The 16,479-nt window shown below is 56.3% G+C and overlaps 3 protein-coding genes across 3 annotated transcripts; 2 read left to right on the top strand and 1 right to left on the bottom strand.

The window, feature by feature from the left end:
• Positions 1-767: 767 nt before the first annotated feature.
• On the top strand, positions 768-2,948 carry C8A04DRAFT_11825 (uncharacterized protein; the record flags this gene model as incomplete). Its single annotated transcript, XM_062777107.1, has 2 exons — positions 768-1,644; positions 1,732-2,948. The coding sequence occupies 2 exons, from the start codon at positions 768-770 to the stop codon at positions 2,946-2,948; spliced, it is 2,094 nt and encodes a 697-aa protein (XP_062637506.1).
• A 3,995-nt stretch (positions 2,949-6,943) lies between these two features.
• Positions 6,944-11,798, bottom strand: C8A04DRAFT_11807 (EPSP synthase-domain-containing protein; the record flags this gene model as incomplete). The annotated part of the gene is made up of 2 exons (XM_062777099.1): positions 6,944-7,018; positions 7,101-11,798. 2 exons carry the CDS (start codon positions 11,796-11,798, stop codon positions 6,944-6,946), a joined length of 4,773 nt encoding a protein of 1,590 aa, XP_062637505.1.
• A 1,581-nt stretch (positions 11,799-13,379) lies between these two features.
• Positions 13,380-16,316, top strand: C8A04DRAFT_36961 (uncharacterized protein; the record flags this gene model as incomplete). Its single annotated transcript, XM_062783711.1, has 3 exons — positions 13,380-13,743; positions 13,839-15,599; positions 15,688-16,316. The coding sequence occupies 3 exons, from the start codon at positions 13,380-13,382 to the stop codon at positions 16,314-16,316; spliced, it is 2,754 nt and encodes a 917-aa protein (XP_062637504.1).
• Between the last annotated feature and the right edge of the window lie 163 nt (positions 16,317-16,479).

Genomic DNA, 16,479 nt, shown 5'->3' with positions numbered 1-16,479 from the left:
ATCGAAACAGTTGCGTCCGGTCGTGTTCAGTTTGCGACACTCAAATCGCCGATTCAGAAGAGAAGGTTAGAACGCCGATATCGTTACTAACTACCAACATTCGTAATTGCTTACAATCCCGTCGCATGGCCAGTCATCGTCGGCATCAGTCACCGAAACGAGAATTCGATTCCAAATGCTTTCCGCGCTCGACAGCAACAATCAATCGTGCGAAGTTAGGATGCGAGTCACGTTGTGTAATCCGAATACCCGTATTCAACATTAGGAGAATGGGAAAGAACATGCTGGCCGCATCGAGCCGACTCCGGCATCAAACGGCCTCGCGAGTTGCTGCATCGACCAGATTTGCACTCATCGGCAGTGCCTCGAACAAGCCTTGGGGCCAGACCTCCTTAGCCAACCAGAAGTCCCGGAGCAAGAAGATCGAGGCTCAAGCAGGTACACTGTTTGTTTAGCAAGAGGTACCGTTGACTTTTCAGCGGGCTCGGTCGGGATCTCCAGGACCCCTGCTAAAAAGCGAGTCTTTGTGCACATCCCCTGTCACAGAGAGTCTTGGCTGATCTTCCATGACTCTCCATCCGGTACTCGACGTCATCTCCGCTCCGGCCACCCCCATTCGTTACTCGTCACGCACCCTCTTTCCAGGGCGTTCCCAGGGTCTGGGAGGAAGTGCACTTCGGTATAAATCAATCAAGCCTCTACATCAGTCGTTTTTGACCTTTTTTGCCACACACATACAACGTACACCCATACCAGCGCCCGACAACATGACACAAAACCAAAGCCGGCCTCTCTTCTTCCAGCAACAACAGTCTATTCAATTTCAACCTCAACAACACCTTCAGCCCGCCGCCGCCGCACTTTACAACCACAGCATACGGCACAACACGGCGTCGCCTTTCGAAGCAACTACCGATTCTATGAACGCCCTCGATTTCGGTCTCGATCTCGATCTCGATCTCGATACCAACAATCTCGACTACGGTAGTTTATCAGCCTCCCCAACCTCGACGCTCTCGCAGCTGTCGCAGTACTCGCCTTTGTCGGCCTTTGACAGCATCCCGACGCCCACGCTTGCAGAACCTTCTTTGTTCCCCGCACAGCGACAAAGCCGGCCGGCGAACTTGTTCACAAACACCGACGCGATGCAAACGGAATCTTGGATGCAGGGCAGTGCCCAGCCGGCTCCGAGGTCAGCCGGCCACTTCTCGCACCAGCGGGACTCGTCCCGCTCGTCCATGGGTTCCAATGGCCCGCTCTCTCCCTACTCGCACAATGTTGCAAACCCCCAAATCGCTATGAACGACTCAGTCGGGGAACACTTCCACGCTCTTCACGGCGCGGACGACCTCAATGGCCACTATCAGTTGGCGGCCGCTAAGTCGTTCCCGGGCGTATCACACGACAACTTTTACACTGGTGGCCTGCCCTCGTATGGGTCCGGCGGCGACACCACGACAAACAACATCCCCAGCTACTCATACCTCGCTACCACGGCACCTCGGCGCAGGAACGATCGCAACCTCCTTCCCGACCATCCGGCTGGGCCGAGGTCACAAGCCGCATCGGTGGCGAGCTCAGTAGTATCTGACTCACCTGCCACGCCAGCAGGGGAGCCTGAGGAGGACAGGAAACGCACTACTGGTAAGACCAATCACTCGGATGCGGATCCGGGTCTATTTCCCCTGGATGATTCTTGGCCACGAACACCCGGCTCACCATTGTCCGCAGCCCTACATCCCGTCCCCAAACTCGACCGCACCATGACAGACGCCTACGCGGACGAGCTCTACAGCCCCAACTTTGCCATCACATCACCGTCGTCTGGACAAGCTTCCTCAATTTCGCCCACCAGCGACCTCTTCACCCAGAGGATCCAGGCTGCCAACAACCAGCACTTGTCTGCAGTGACAAATTCTCCGGTATCATCGGCGTCCCGCGACCGATCTCCGTTCCGCCAGGGCTCGCCACTCGCCCCCATGCCCATGAGCGACTTCCGATCGGCGATGGGTAACGGGTCGGCTTCGCAGGTGCGCTTCAACACAGCGCAGCAGCTACGTGAGCAAAGCAAGGCCATGCGCGATGCACAGGCTGTGCAGCAGCAAATCTCCAGGCCCGCTGCAGACACAGTCACGCCTCAAACCATTTCCCCCAAGGACGCCATGCTCGAGTTCCATGAGGCCGAGGGTGATGTGAACAACTTCCCACTCTTCCCTAGGCAACACAACAACGCCAGCTTTAACGCAGACGCCATTAACAAGGCGACCGCAGCCCAAAGCCAACAGGTGTTCGGTGGCGGCATGCACATGGACACCAACTCGTTCAACAACTTCCTAGGCGCGGCAATGCCGGCGCCGGTGCAGATGCACCCGCAATACCCGTTCATGGCGCAACAGCGACCTCACAGTGCTGTGCCATCTGGGGCCAACACATCCATGGGCACGACCAGGCTTGGGTCCGCCGAAACTGGCATCACCGACTCAGTTCACGGTAGCACCCCACAGCGTCCCTCAGACACTCGCGCCGATGGTGGCACATATACCTGCACCTACCACGGCTGCACGCTGCGCTTCGAAACCCCTGCCCTTCTGCAGAAGCACAAGAGGGAAGGCCACCGTCAGGCACACGGCCTTACCTCAGTTCGGCGGCCCGAAACCCCTACTGGCATGACTTCATCGACGCTCCTCAATACGCAAGCTGGCCCGCATCGTTGTGATCGCATCAACCCAAGCACCGGCAAGCCCTGCAACACTGTCTTTTCTCGTCCTTACGACCTGACCCGTCACGAGCACACTATCCACAACGCCCGGAAGCAGAAGGTCCGATGTGACCTTTGCACTGACGACAAGACGTTCAGCCGGGCAGATGCGCTCACGCGGCATTACCGCGTGTGTCACCCAGACGTCGAGTTCCCTGGCAAGCAGCGCAGACGTGGCGGCCACAGCTGAATGCATGCACTCAAGGCTTGATTTGGCATCCTTTCTTGCATTTTAGTTCTTGATGCACATTCAGGTACCCTCGACTTTGATATCCCTCCTGGGGCTAGCCACAAAGCATCGCGGCCGGAAGGCAGAGGACACCACAGACGGCAAGGCCATCCATCCTGTGCGGTCTCCCAACCACACGCCAGCGGTCCATGCGAATTTCCAAGGCCACGGCAGCCCGAGATGGGTCTTCGTTTTCGGAGATGCAACCATCGATTGCATCCCGATGACGTCGGCCAGACGCACTCCATTTTTCGTGGGAGCGGGGCAGTCGATAGGTGGGGCAGAATCACAATTCTGTTCTTCCATTGGCCGATACAGACCCACTCTGGCGTCAGGATCTTCCCAAAACAGCAACGGCCATGCAGGGTCCAAAGATGGGGGTTGCGCCTTTCTGGCAATTTCCAGCTCCTTCATTGACCGTTCCCTCTGACAGGGCTGTGGGGACCAATCGCCGGTCGCCAACGCCGCCGACGACTGGACCCTGCCGATCGCGCGCACCAGCTGTTCGAGCTGTTTTGTGATGATGGGCAACCAGCGCCGATGATGTCATAGTCGCACCACACCAAACGACACCAGAAATCCGGGTTTTGGTTTGGAACATGTCCTTTTGGGCAGCAGCACCACCACCACCACCGCACCCCAGCGTGTGGATTTTCTTGCTTCAATTCTCAAACGTTACATTTTGAACCGCTTAACGCATTTTATTACGCGCACTGTCTTTTCAGAGGGGACTGGGGTGGGTTTCTTTTTTATTCTTTTTTGGTTACGAAGCGACATCACGACATTGGGCGGTCCCTCAAGACGGACCGGATCCTGGACCATCAAACGATATAGAATGTACAACAATCTTGTACTATGACGGCGCGCGGCAGCATTGTATTCATTTTTCTACCTTTCTGTATCTCCTCAATTGCTGCTTTTTGCATTTCGAGTTATTTCCTGTCTCTGTATATCAAGTTACAAACCAGACGAGCTGGGTCGCCTCAGGCTATAGACTTTACGGCGAAAAGGGGACCGGACTCCTCATGGGAATGGGCTGGGAGAAAAAAATTCTTGTTTTTTTTTTATCATTATTCAGCATCGTCTTCGGGATATTCGGGGGTGTTTGGTTATGGTGCATTACTCAATGGTTGCCCAGGTATGTGGGCAAGGCGGGCGGAACGGATCCGGTTATTACACTTAGTTTTACGACGGGAGAATGAAGAACCTATTAAAAGTAACAAAGCTGGTTTGACTTGACTTCTGTGTGCCCACGCTCGCCACGTAACCTTTGCCTGATTCCCCACGAACACCATCCCGCCGAGCGCCATGTAATCAATGTCAGCCACAGCAACACTAGCAGAGCTAAGTTTAGCGAGCCAACTTCGACGATATTGATCTTTAAACTTCCCTGCTTTCTGGCCCCCCTGCGCTGGTCTTGCAGCTCGCTACCATAGGGCTCATGGCGCCCATAATCCAGTGTACATGAACCTGATCACATGTCCATGAGGAAGCGGGCGTGTCTTCCCTGTGCGTTTCCCTGTGGGTTCTTCCCCACCATGCTGCGCCGACATTTTGTTAATTCCCAGCTAGACTTGTTAGAAGCGTCTTCGGCCTTTCCTCTCGTCCTGAAGAAAACGACAATACACAAGAGACCATGGGGCAGGACTGCAGCCAAAACCAGTTTAAGGTGTTTACACTAGTCTAGTTCGCTCGCCCGGAAGCCAGGAACCCGTACCAAAGATAGGGCTCCGAAAACGAGGCTACCACTCACGAGTTCCTCGTGCTCCTCAATTTACGAGGTTGCTGTATTCCTAAAGGAACAAGATCGACAACCCCTCCTCTCTCTTTGACACACTGCCCCGAAACACTGCATTATCGTTATCATGACCCTTGTTTACACAGCTATGAACGTCGCAACGGACGGGGTCCTGATGGGAGCGGCTGCACATGAATTTTGGGATCTTCAAGAAACGTACCGAGCTCCCAGGCTCCTTGGCCAGCGGGTGGGGATATCGAGAGTGTTCAACAACGTCACTGGTCGTCACCAGTTTGGTTGTTGTGTATCAGCCTGAGACCCTTTTTTTGCTTCTTTTGCTCCGCTACCACTAGAGTACACGTGTGGAATGAAAAATCGTTCTGGGCCTTACCGGGCAGGGATGGTATCGTGCGACCCAGGTTGGTTGTTCACCCTTGGGCGTGGAGTCGGGGGGCTGATCTTGAGAGCTTCGGGTAGCAAGGGTGGGTCGATCGGGCGGGGGATGGGGCGATGATGCTCAACGACGCCATGCAATTTTTTCTTTTGGCGTGGATGGTGTGGGTGGTGACGGATAGTGGGGTCGGAGGATAGGGCGAGTTGTGTAATAATGGATGGATGGGGATGCCATATTTCATCTCGTCTAAGAACGCGAATGGCCAGTTGGAGGGCTCTCGTAGTATCATGATATTGGGCTGATCTAGATTCGGGCAGAGTGAGTACTTGGCTTTACTGCTCGGGAACGATACTGCCGCTATGCAGACTCTGCAAGGCCCGGAAATATTCAATTCTATGACGGAGACACAAAGAGTCTGCGGACACCCGTCGCCGGCAGATCAGAACAGGAAACGGCCGATAAGGCAGTCGCACAAGAAACACGAGTAGCTCAGTAGACCACCAGACCACCTCGAACCACTTTCAGTTCCCATCTCCTGTTAACCTCCTAAGCCACGCTGCATGACATGCCATGTGGCGTCATGACATGCCACACACCACAACCAATAAAACCATGTAATTGGAAGCCGCTCCTAAACAATGAACACAGCCATCCTCGAGCAGCTGATGGTTGCATGACAAGAATACCGTGTTGGGCCATGGGAAAATCCCGAATTCCCATGCTCCGGCTGATGCCACGGGAAGAAGTAAAAAGAATAATCCTCGAATAACTGCCGAGGTATGTACTGTACACACATCATCATCGTGCTTCGACCTGATTCAGGATTCCCTTTCCGTCCTGTCTCGCAACCACAATCCCACAACGGAGACTCCGAATGGTCAATTAAGAACAGGATGACGGACAGTCCTGTGCGTATTTGTTAACTGCCGTTCAAGTAGATGATGAGACGATTTATGTATGTACACATCTAGGGTACAGGAAAAAGGAAATCCTTGATGATGATCTTGCTTGAGTCTCGGGAATACGAGCGTAAAGATACGGATCATATATAACCCACAGCGTCACACAGTGTAATCATACCGTGCGTAAACACATCTCTAGCACTTTCTCTGCAGATTAAACCCTCACCCGCACTGTGAGACCCTCACAATCAACCTCCCCACCAATACGGGCACTTGTATCTTGTCCACTCCAAAGTTCCAGTACATTCAGAGATCTGGTAGTGCACGTCCGTCAGCGAAGAAACAAATTGCGAAACCACCTTCCCCGGACCCTGCGAGTCCCACTTCGGTGTTCCCCGGGCATCGGTGACTTTTGTCAGAACTTTATCTGAGTCCCTCAGATCTGAACTGGCACACCGGGATGGCATTGATCGTGCGAGCCACCCCACGTCCTTGATGTGGCGGAGGTTTACACAGTTCCATTTACTCGGAAAATTGGGGGTTGTCACAACACCATAGGGGCAATAAGGTTAAACTAAGACGGACACGGAGACGCAGGGAGAGAGGGGAGAAACCCGATAGGGCATACTGCGCGTTCAATCATGAACTCTAATCGCCGCACACTCTAGATACTATTCAAAGGGATGCGTCGTGACAACCATGTGTTGAAATCAACAGGAAAAGTGTGAATGGGCAGCATAAAAAAGACAAAGGTGTTCTAGGAGTGAGCGATAGAGTCAAATGGACGAGAGTGAACATCAAGCTCTTCTCACGAAGCGAAATAACAGGTGGCGGACCTCAAGTGCTGTAACAATAATGCTTCTCTAGGATTTAATCGTAATGGTGTTGTCTAAAAAAGCTCCGCCCATGCCTTCGTCTTCCCTCACGAGGACTCCTTCCCCATAACCGCCGTCTGCGCATCTCCATACAGCGGCGTGATCCCGGTCCAGGTTTGGAACTAAAACAACAAAGTCTCGTTAGCACTAGTCTAGAAAAAGTCGTTGCAAGCCCGAAAAAGAAGAAGGAAAAAAGGTGCATACCTGATACCACCCCTGTGCAGCAAGCACCTCCAACCCGGGGATCGTCGCCCACCCAGCGTCCTCCGCCAGTTGCATGAGAGGCGTATGCCGCGGCGAATACGCCATCTCCAACAACACCTTCTTCGTATTCGTCTCCTGCTCCTCCCCACCATTCCCGGCCCCCGCTCCCTGCAACGCCGCAACAAGCACCTCCCGCATCACCGGATCGATCGGCTTATCCGCGGGGATGGTGCTCACAACGACACCCGGCAACCCACCCCGGGCCGCAATCGCGGCCGTTTCCTCAGGCGAGGCTAGATACTGGATCTGGTAGTCCGCGGGGAACCCAGCCGACAGCTCGGCCACGCGGTCCGGCGTCCGCGCGACGACATACACGGGTGCATAACCTAGCGAGTGGAGCGCGTAGATGGCGGCACGCGTGGTACCGCCCGAGCCGATGACCATGGCGGAGCTGGAGTTGGGGCCGGTGCCCGACGAGGAGGAGGAGGAGCGCTGCTGGGCAACAAGCCCGGCCGAGCGCAGGGCAAATACCATGCCCTTCCAGTCGGTGTTGTCACCGATGAGGCGAGCCGGCCCGCTTGACGGAGAAGGGACGGGGATGATGGTATTAACAGCACCGATAGCCTGCGCTGCGGCCGAGACCTCGTCCAGGAGCGGCACAATGTCAAGTTTGAGCGGGATGGTGACCGAGGCGCCGCCAAAGTGTGGGGCCCGGATGAGGTCCTGCACGTCTGCGACGTTGTCGGTCTCGAAGTTCGAGTACTCGTGCGGCAAGCCAGTCGCGCTAAACAGCGCGTTGTGCAGCGCCGGCGAGCGCGACGAGCTGATGGGCTTGCCGAAGAGGTAGAACGACCGGGGCTCTAGCTCACCGATCAGGGCCAGCCCCTGGCGGATCTCGGTGGCCGAAAGCTGCCCCGGGGCGGCCTTGATCGGTAGCTCCGGGTGGGAGACGGGCGTCATGAAGCCGTTGAGCACCCGGCTCAGCTTGCCCGCGGGGCCCATGTTCAGCGCGATAATCGGTGTCTTGTGGGCGGCGAGCATCTGCGTCTTGAAGTTCGTAAGCGCAAAGTTGTCGCTGACCTCACTCGCCACGCCGACAAGCTTGATGATGTCTCCGTAGCGCAGCGCCTTGTTGTAGAAGGGAACCCAAGACCCGTTCTTCCACGACAGCTTGCCCTGCGGGTCATGGTGCGACGCGATGATGTAGGTGTGGCCCTTAGATGCGGTCACCGCCTCGATGATGTCGTCCGGCATCGTCATCTCCAGGTCGAGATACTCCACGCCGGTGCGCAAGCCAACGTTGTAAAGCTCGTGAGCCTGCTGCGGCTTGTCATCAGGGAACTTACCCCCCTGGCTAACCGTCCGGACCGTGAAGACAATAGGGACCTTGGCGGCCGATCGTAGAAGAGCGACTTGATGGGCCACAAACTCCGCGTCGAAGTTCTCTAGCAGATCCACGCGCAGTTCAACGGCGTCGGACCCAACGACTGCTTTGGGGATAATATCCAGCGCGGCGGACACGTCCGGAACAGTCAACGAGACGAAGAACGAGTGCTTCTTCTTGTGGATGTCATCCAGCTGGGTTGAACGGCCGCAGATGACAGACAGAAATCGGGTGAAATCAGCTGGGGGCTCTCGCAGCACCTCGGAGCCGTCCAGGTGGGGGCTGTAGTATTGGAAGTTGCTGCACTCCTCGAACCAAGGCTTGCGGCGGAGGTACACCTCCCGAATGTTTTCTGAGTAAGCCGGGCGGGTCTTATCCCGCATGAGGTACTCGACAACCTGATCGGTATCGCGGTGCACCAGGATAACAGGGCCGCCGTTCTTGTGGTACGAGATGAGCAACTTGCGAGCCTCTTCGCTCTCTACGATCCCGCCACCGCAAGAGAAGATGTGGCCCTTGGGCTGGTTCTGGATGACGTCCTGGAGGAGGTCAAGCTCTGCCTTGCGGAAACCTTCCCAGCCGCGCTCGCTGCGGATGATCTCCGGGATGGTTGTGTTCTCTCGCCTCTCCAACTCCACGTCCAGGTCGATCAGGGGCCGTTGCAAAATCTCCGACATCCACCGGCCAGCCGTAGACTTACCAGCCCCGCGCATCCCGATCACGAAAATGGATCGGTCAGTGCCCGCGCGGGACGGCGACTCGGTCGGGGCGTCGCTAATTGGGTCCTCCTCACCCGCGAGCTGCACCTTGAACGACTGCGACAGGATATCCCACCACCCGGGCCAGGTCTTGCCAGTGCATTCCCGTTCTTGGACGAGCACCGGATGTGGTGCGACGGTAGACAAGACGCTGAAGCTCATGGCTACGCGGTGGTCGTCGTAGCAGTAGACGCCCTCGGGGAAGTCCTTCAGCTCCTTGTACGGCTTTCCAGTCACCTCAATGCCGTCGTCGAGCTCGTTGCAGTGCACGCCAAACTTGGCCAGCTGTATCCTCATCGCCGCGATGCGGTTACACTCCTTGACCCGTTGGTTGGCAATGCCTGTGATCTGAGTCGTCCCGGAGGCCACAGCGGCCAGGACTGACGCGGTCAGGAAAGCGTCCGTCATGGGTTCCATGTCGACATGTTTGATGGCCTGGAGCGTTCCGATGGGCGGGCCGGTGACGGTGGTCGAGGTGGCGGTCTGCTCGACCGTGCAGCCCATGGGCCGCAGCACTTCGATGGCGAAACGGGCATCGCCCTGGAGAGACGCGGAGCCAATGTTGGGGATGGTGCAGGTGGTACCGGTGATGGCCGCGACAGCCAATGGGTAGGTCGCCGAGCTGGCGTCGCTCTCAATGACGTACTCGGCTGGGTTCTGGTAGACGCCCTGAGGGATGTGGTAGGTATTGGGGTCCTCGGTGGACCTCTCGGCCTTGATGCCGAACGTAGCCATCATGGCGATGGTCATGTCGATGTACGGCTGCGAAATGGGCTTGCCGCCGACGAGTCGGAGAGTGACGGGTTTGTGGGCGTAGGGAGCGGCCATTAGAATGGACGAGACGTACTGCGACGAAACTGTGGCGGCCAGCTCGATCACCCCACCCGCAAAGCCGGCGTTGGCGTCCACCTGAACGGGCAGGCTCTTCTCCTTCTCGAGGTATTTGACGTCCACGCCGTTGGCGCGAAGGGCATCAACAAGCGGACCAATGGGGCGTACCTTCATCCGCGCATTGCCCGTCAGAACAGTCGAAGAAACTGTCGTCGGCGAGCAAAGCGCCACGACGGATGTGAGGAAACGCGAAGCCGTGCCCGCATTGCCCAGGTATAGAGGCTCGCCGCTGGCTTGCAGCTTACCGCCCTTGCCTGTGACGACGAGGACCTCCCCGGCATCCTCCCAGGAGTAGGTGGCGCCCTGGAGCTGGGCAATAGCCGTGAGCATGTACTGGGTATCGTCCGAGTGCAGCAGGCCATGGATGCGAGTGGTGCCTTCACCGAGGGCAGCCAGGATCAGTGCGCGGTTGGAGATACTCTTGGAGCCTGGCGGTGTCACGCTCACGGCGAGGTCGCTTGGAACACCGGGGGTGACGCGGATAGAGGGCGATAGGACAACGCGGATGGCACGGTCCTCCACTACGGTCGCCTTGGGCTCGTAGGTCTTGCCAATGGCAGAGAGCAAGACAATCTTCTTTTTACGGCCCTCGTTTTTCTTATCTACCGCCATCTTTTGCAACAGCACGTCGATCGGGCACTCCTTGTTGGCGGACAGCTTAGCGACGCGCTTGTCGTGTACCGAGGTGGGGAGGTCGTAGCTTGCGATGCACTTGGTCAAGCGAGCCACGGCGCCAGGGCGCAAGACACCGAGGAAGCGAGCCAGTTCGGCCTCCTTGACCATGCCAATGGCAACACACTCTCCATGGAGCACTTGGGGCGCAAGGATGGCTTCGTATGCGTGGCCGATGGAATGGCCGAAGTTGAGGAGGTTGCGCAGGCCGCCTTCTCGTTCGTCAGCCGAGACGACCTCGGCCTTGACGCCAGCCGAGCCGATCACGATACGCTTGAGGATGTGACGGATCGGGGCGAGGCGGGCAGAAGGGCTTGTGCCCTTGGTTCGGATAGCCTCGAGGATGGCAGGGGCATTTTCTTCCAGGGCCGTGAACTCGGCCTCATTCCAGATAGCGGCGGTCTTGATGACCTCGGCCATGCCATTGATGAACTCGCGCACGGGTAGGGTCTCGAGGAAAGCGAGATCGATGTAGATGCGCTTGGGCTGCCAGAAGGCACCGATCAGGTTCTTGCCCATGGGCACGTCGATAGCTGTTTTGCCGCCAATGGAGGAGTCGACCATGGCGAGCAGAGTTGTTGGGACCTGGACGAAGCGCACGCCGCGCATGAAGGTGGCCGCCACGTAGCCGATCATGTCGCCAATAACGCCGCCGCCAAGGGCGATGACAACGGTGTCACGGGTGCATGCATGCGACAGCATCCAATCCTCGATCTCGGCTTTGGTGGCGCGGCCCTTGGAGAACTCGCCGGGGGGGATGGCGTACGTGAGTAGACGGGCATCTTTGGGTGCATGCTGGTCGAAGACGGCCTGGAACGGCGGCACGTAGGTTTGGAACAGGTTGGTGTCGGTGATTAGGACATAGGTAGACGACGGAATGTTCTGTAGCAGGTCGTGAGTCACAAAATTGAGCCAGATGCCGTGGTCGACGACAATGTCTTCGTTGCCCAAAATAGCGATGCGCGTGGGGCCCGCGTCGCTAGAAGACGCCATGGTTGCTGTCAGACTGTCGGGCTGGGGGAAGCGGGCTCAATTGGGCCCGACTTGCGCCTTGAAGCGATGGGGGTTTGGGCAAGCAGGGCGCTGCGGTCGCTGCAGCCGCTCTTTTGGTGTTGAAGTCTTGCGAATATGGAATAATGTTCTGAGGTGGGGAGTTTGTGAGAAACTCGGGGTTGCGGGGCTGCTAAAAGTACGAAGTAATCCGCAGCCAAATGCACAACACACCCCGCGGTGAGTGGAAAAACACTTAAGCGGGGACCCAGCGCTGCGCCGTAACACGTACAGTAAGGTACAACAATTTGTTGCATTTGCGGATGACACAGCGGACTAAGAATCCGGTTGACAAGCCCAAGTGCTTATCCCAAGACTATCGGGATAATTATTGTGCCCCTCGGTGCCGTTTATTTGGACATGCATTCGGGGAGCCCTTGGTGGAAGAAAATACATACACATAGAAAAAGCATGAGTCTAGGGGGGACGGCTTCGAATTACTCTGTACAGTTCACGATCCCTGGTCTCGCTTTTACAAGGTCTCCATGCACAAGCGACAGATTTCAACGGGCCCAAAACAGCAGCATGACCACTCTACAAGAAGCGATTGAAATATTCCCGCAAGAACCGTACCTGCTAGGAACTTTGTTGTCAATGGCCTTGACCTAGTACCCGCACCCTCTATTCGTACTTCGTACGGCTTGGCTCGTGTACACAGTGCAGGACTAGTGATTACCGGGGTGGAAGAATGCAAAAACGGGAAGCCGCTGTCGGAGCCCCACAAATTGAGCCTGCGATAGAGTCCGTGCATACTTTGACAGCTGGCAGGCAGGCTTTCAGGGCTGGGTGGGGGATACCTACATAGTAAGTCAGGAGATAAGGAAGCCTCCCCGCTGACATAATCCGCCAGCACTCTGAACCTGAATTCATCCAAACAACAAAGAGAAATGAGGCCAGACCTCTCTTACGAAAGCCTGTGAAGGTTCACGTCGCTCCTTTTATGCTACCTGAGCGATATAAAACGGCATCTGAGATATCCTTTTCGGCGGGGCGAATGGCTCGACTCTAACTCGAGATGGGTTGACCGCCGACTGGCTCGGGACTTTTTTTCGACAGCGGGTGCCGGTGTTTCGAGCTACGCTACGGAGGACCTTTCATCAATCCATCACCATATTCCTTCCTTCTTCATACACAATCACAACGTGGGAAGCTTTGCGAGGAATGCGAAAGATGAGGCCGCTTCAACCAGTGCGGCGACCCACTGATCGCCAAGACCAACAGGCACCCGACACGCCACTTTCCCGTTTCGGCCAAACAATGCACCTCTTCACCAGCCCACAGCACAATTAACACCATCCCGATGGCCAACCTGCCTGGAGCTGAAAGAGCGTGTGAGTGTGTGACACATCACAACCCCTCAAATGTCAGAGATGGCGAGGTCATTGGGGGGCTTTGGCAAGGGGTATTGGCCATGGTTGGTAGTTAAAAGACTGGGCTTGATCCCAGGAATTGTTCGTGAACCAGAGCCACTGCTTTCCAGACCGCCGCTCACCAATTCTTATACCATATTGAGTTGAATTCAACATGGCGTCGCCCACCTCCGTCCTGTCTAAGACGCTCCAAAGCATCACCCTCAGTAAGATCCGCGAGCTCGAGTCCCGCCGCAAGTCATATGAAAACCACAAGCGCGAGCATCTTGACAAAGTCGACGCCGCCTCGGATGCGAGGGACCGCCTATCTCTTCTCCTCGGCGCCGTCAAGGCGCTCTATCCTCCTGCCGTCAACGACACCAATCTCGACAACATTCGCCGCTGGCTAGACCAGTCACGCTACGATGCTTCCGTCCCAGTTTCCAAGCTAGATGAGTTCAGCGGCCAGCTTCGTGCCAAACTCGATATCCAAAGCCGCAAGCTTGACATGGCGCATCTGTATTCAAGGCTTTTGACCGGTAAGCCACCCTTATTGCCTTATCGTGTGGCCCTCCCGTGTTCCATGATGCTCCGGTGTGCTCTGATCCCTGACAGTGACCCCCCTCCCACGCAGAATGGATGGACCAACCCGTTGTCGAGTCACAGTCGGCGGCGACAGACGATGTGGATGGCGATTCGTTTGAGCTTGTTGCAGAACGCCAGCGCCAGCGGCTCAGCGAGCTCGTCGACAAGTTCGAATCGGTTGTGTTCCAGCCACTCGAGACAGACGAGTCGGAAATGCACCGCTTCATCGACCGCACGTTACCAAGTGAAGAGGACCAGAAACGGCTGAAATCATTGCGCGAAAAAGTTGGCACGGCGGGTGCCGACTTCATGCACGAGACCACCCCCTTCACGAAGGAATCCTTGACCAGCTGCATCAAGGGGCTTCTGACAGAGGACATTCTCAGCGATGAGAAACAAGCCATCCTGCGCGACTTTTTGGACAACGACATTGCCAAGTCCGAGATTGCCGACGTGCTGAACATGCGCTTCTCCGATTTGAAACATTGGCAGTGGGACGCCGGTGAGGAGGGCATCCGCGTGATGCCGCGCCGTGGCCTCAACGGTAAATACCGTGTGTGGGCGGACGACGACATCCTGCAGATGATCTTTGTCCAGCACATTGGTATCCGTCTATGCAACATGATCAAGCCACTGCTGAAAGATTTCATGGATACCATGTACTCGCGGGACCGAGATGGCAACATAGAGCCTGGTCAGGCAGACCGAGATCGGTATGCCTTCTTCAGTGGGTCGATCATCCAGAACAGCGTGTCCAATGTCAGATCGCAACGCGTATCCGACTACTTTGACAAGTTCTTCCTCTCCCAGCTGCCCACCACCGAGACCTCTCTTTTCGACGGAGACAACAACTACGACGACGACGACGATAACAGCACGACGAGCAGTTATGATGGGCGTGGCGGGGGTGAAGACGCGACCGCATCGCCGCAGAAACGTTCCGGCATCAAACAGCAGCTCCTACGCCAACTCACCGCCGAGCTAGCAGTTCACCAGCTCCGGGGCATCACATACGACAACAAGACGCAGCCCGGAGGCGCCGTCGCGCTAGTCCAGACAGACCTGCAGTGGTTCGCCACAGGGCTCCCGCATAGCACAGTCTTCGCAGCCATGCGCTACCTCGGCTTCGGCGAGGACTGGATCGCCTTTTTCAAGACTTATCTCGAGTCGCCGCTCAACCTCGACAGGGCCTCAGACGATCGCCCACAGCTCGGCCCACGTATCCGCAAGCGTGGGGTGCCTATGGCACACTCCTCGGAGAAGTTGACTGGGGAGATCGTGCTTTTCTTGCTGGACTTTGTCGTCAACCGGCAGACCGGCATCTTTCTGTACCGACTACACGACGATATCTGGTTGGTCGGCGAGCCCAGCCGGGCTGCCCAGGCCTGGGACTGCATGCAGTCTTTTGCCCGCGTCTTCGGGCTTGACTTCAACAGGGCCAAAACCGGTTCTGTCTACCTACCCGGTGCTTCGCCGCGGAATCTTAGCATCGTCAACATCCTGCCAGCCGGGCCAGTGAGGATCGGCTTCCTGTGTCTCGACCCAAAGACCGGGAAGTGGGGGATTGATCAGAAGCTAGTCATGGCGCACGTTGACCAGCTGAAAACGCAGCTCGCTGAGTCCAAAAGTGTGCTCTCATGGGTCCAGACGTGGAATAGCTGCATGGGACGCTTCTTCAGTCATACGTTTGGCGAACCGGCGCACTGTTTTGGCCGTGAGCATGTCAATGACGTTCTGGATACGTACCAAAGCATTCTGGATAGGCTGTTTCCTGTCTCGGACGGCAAAGAAACAGGCGTCGTTGAGTATGGTAAGTTGGTGGACAGCACACAGAGAGAGAGAGAGGTCACGTAATCCCCATACAACCTTCCATTGCTAACTATCCGGCACTCTACCAGTCAAACAAATGATACAGGACCGCTTCGGGGTCTCCAACCTGCCCGATGCCTTCATCCATCTCCCCGAACAGCTCGGCGGTCTGGGCCTCCGCAACCCCTTTGTCGGACTATTTCTCGTCCGCAACAACATCACCCAAAGCCCCAAAGACATACTCGATGAGTTCCTCGACGACGAGCGAACTCGGTATCTCGCCGCCAAGGCTTTCTTCGAAAAGACAAGCAAAGCCGACCTAAGTGAACGTCTCTCCAGAATCATTCGCCGCAGCACCGGCGTCTCCCCCGATCAGACCGTCATAGATGCCTACACGGGCGAGTTTTTCTCGCTAGAAGAGTATTCGCGTTTCCGCGAGTCGACAAGCGGCGCGTTCATGGTTACCTTCAACAAGCTCATCGTCGTGCCCGACCGGGAGGAGATTGCGCTGAGCAAGGAAGTCGAGAGCGCGCTGAGGGCATTTTTATCCGCTGACAGTGTGCGCCTCGACGCGGAGAAGAAGTGGTTCTTGCAGCTGTATGCCAAGGACCTCCTGGCGGACTTTGACGGGCTGAACCTAGTGGATAAGCAGTTCTTGCCAGTTGGAGTGCTGGCGATGATGAGGGGGAAGAAGGTGAGCTGGAACATGGTTATCTAGTCAAGGAGCCTAGGTGTGATCTCAGGTTTGGTTGATTGATCGAACCGAAAAAGGTAGAAACAGTACAGGTAATTTATATGGCTATGATGCATGCAGTCGTATAACAATAACGTATCCCCCTTGCTCCCACTCGCACAGGTTTCTCATTACTCCCCTTTTCCCC

Source organism: Dichotomopilus funicola (genome assembly GCF_033296635.1).
Source record: "Dichotomopilus funicola strain CBS 141.50 unplaced genomic scaffold C8A04scaffold_27, whole genome shotgun sequence".
Lineage (NCBI taxonomy): Eukaryota > Fungi > Ascomycota > Sordariomycetes > Sordariales > Chaetomiaceae > Dichotomopilus > Dichotomopilus funicola.
The sequence above is the reverse complement of the archived record's forward strand: the minus strand, read 5'-3'. Positions and strand labels throughout refer to the sequence as shown.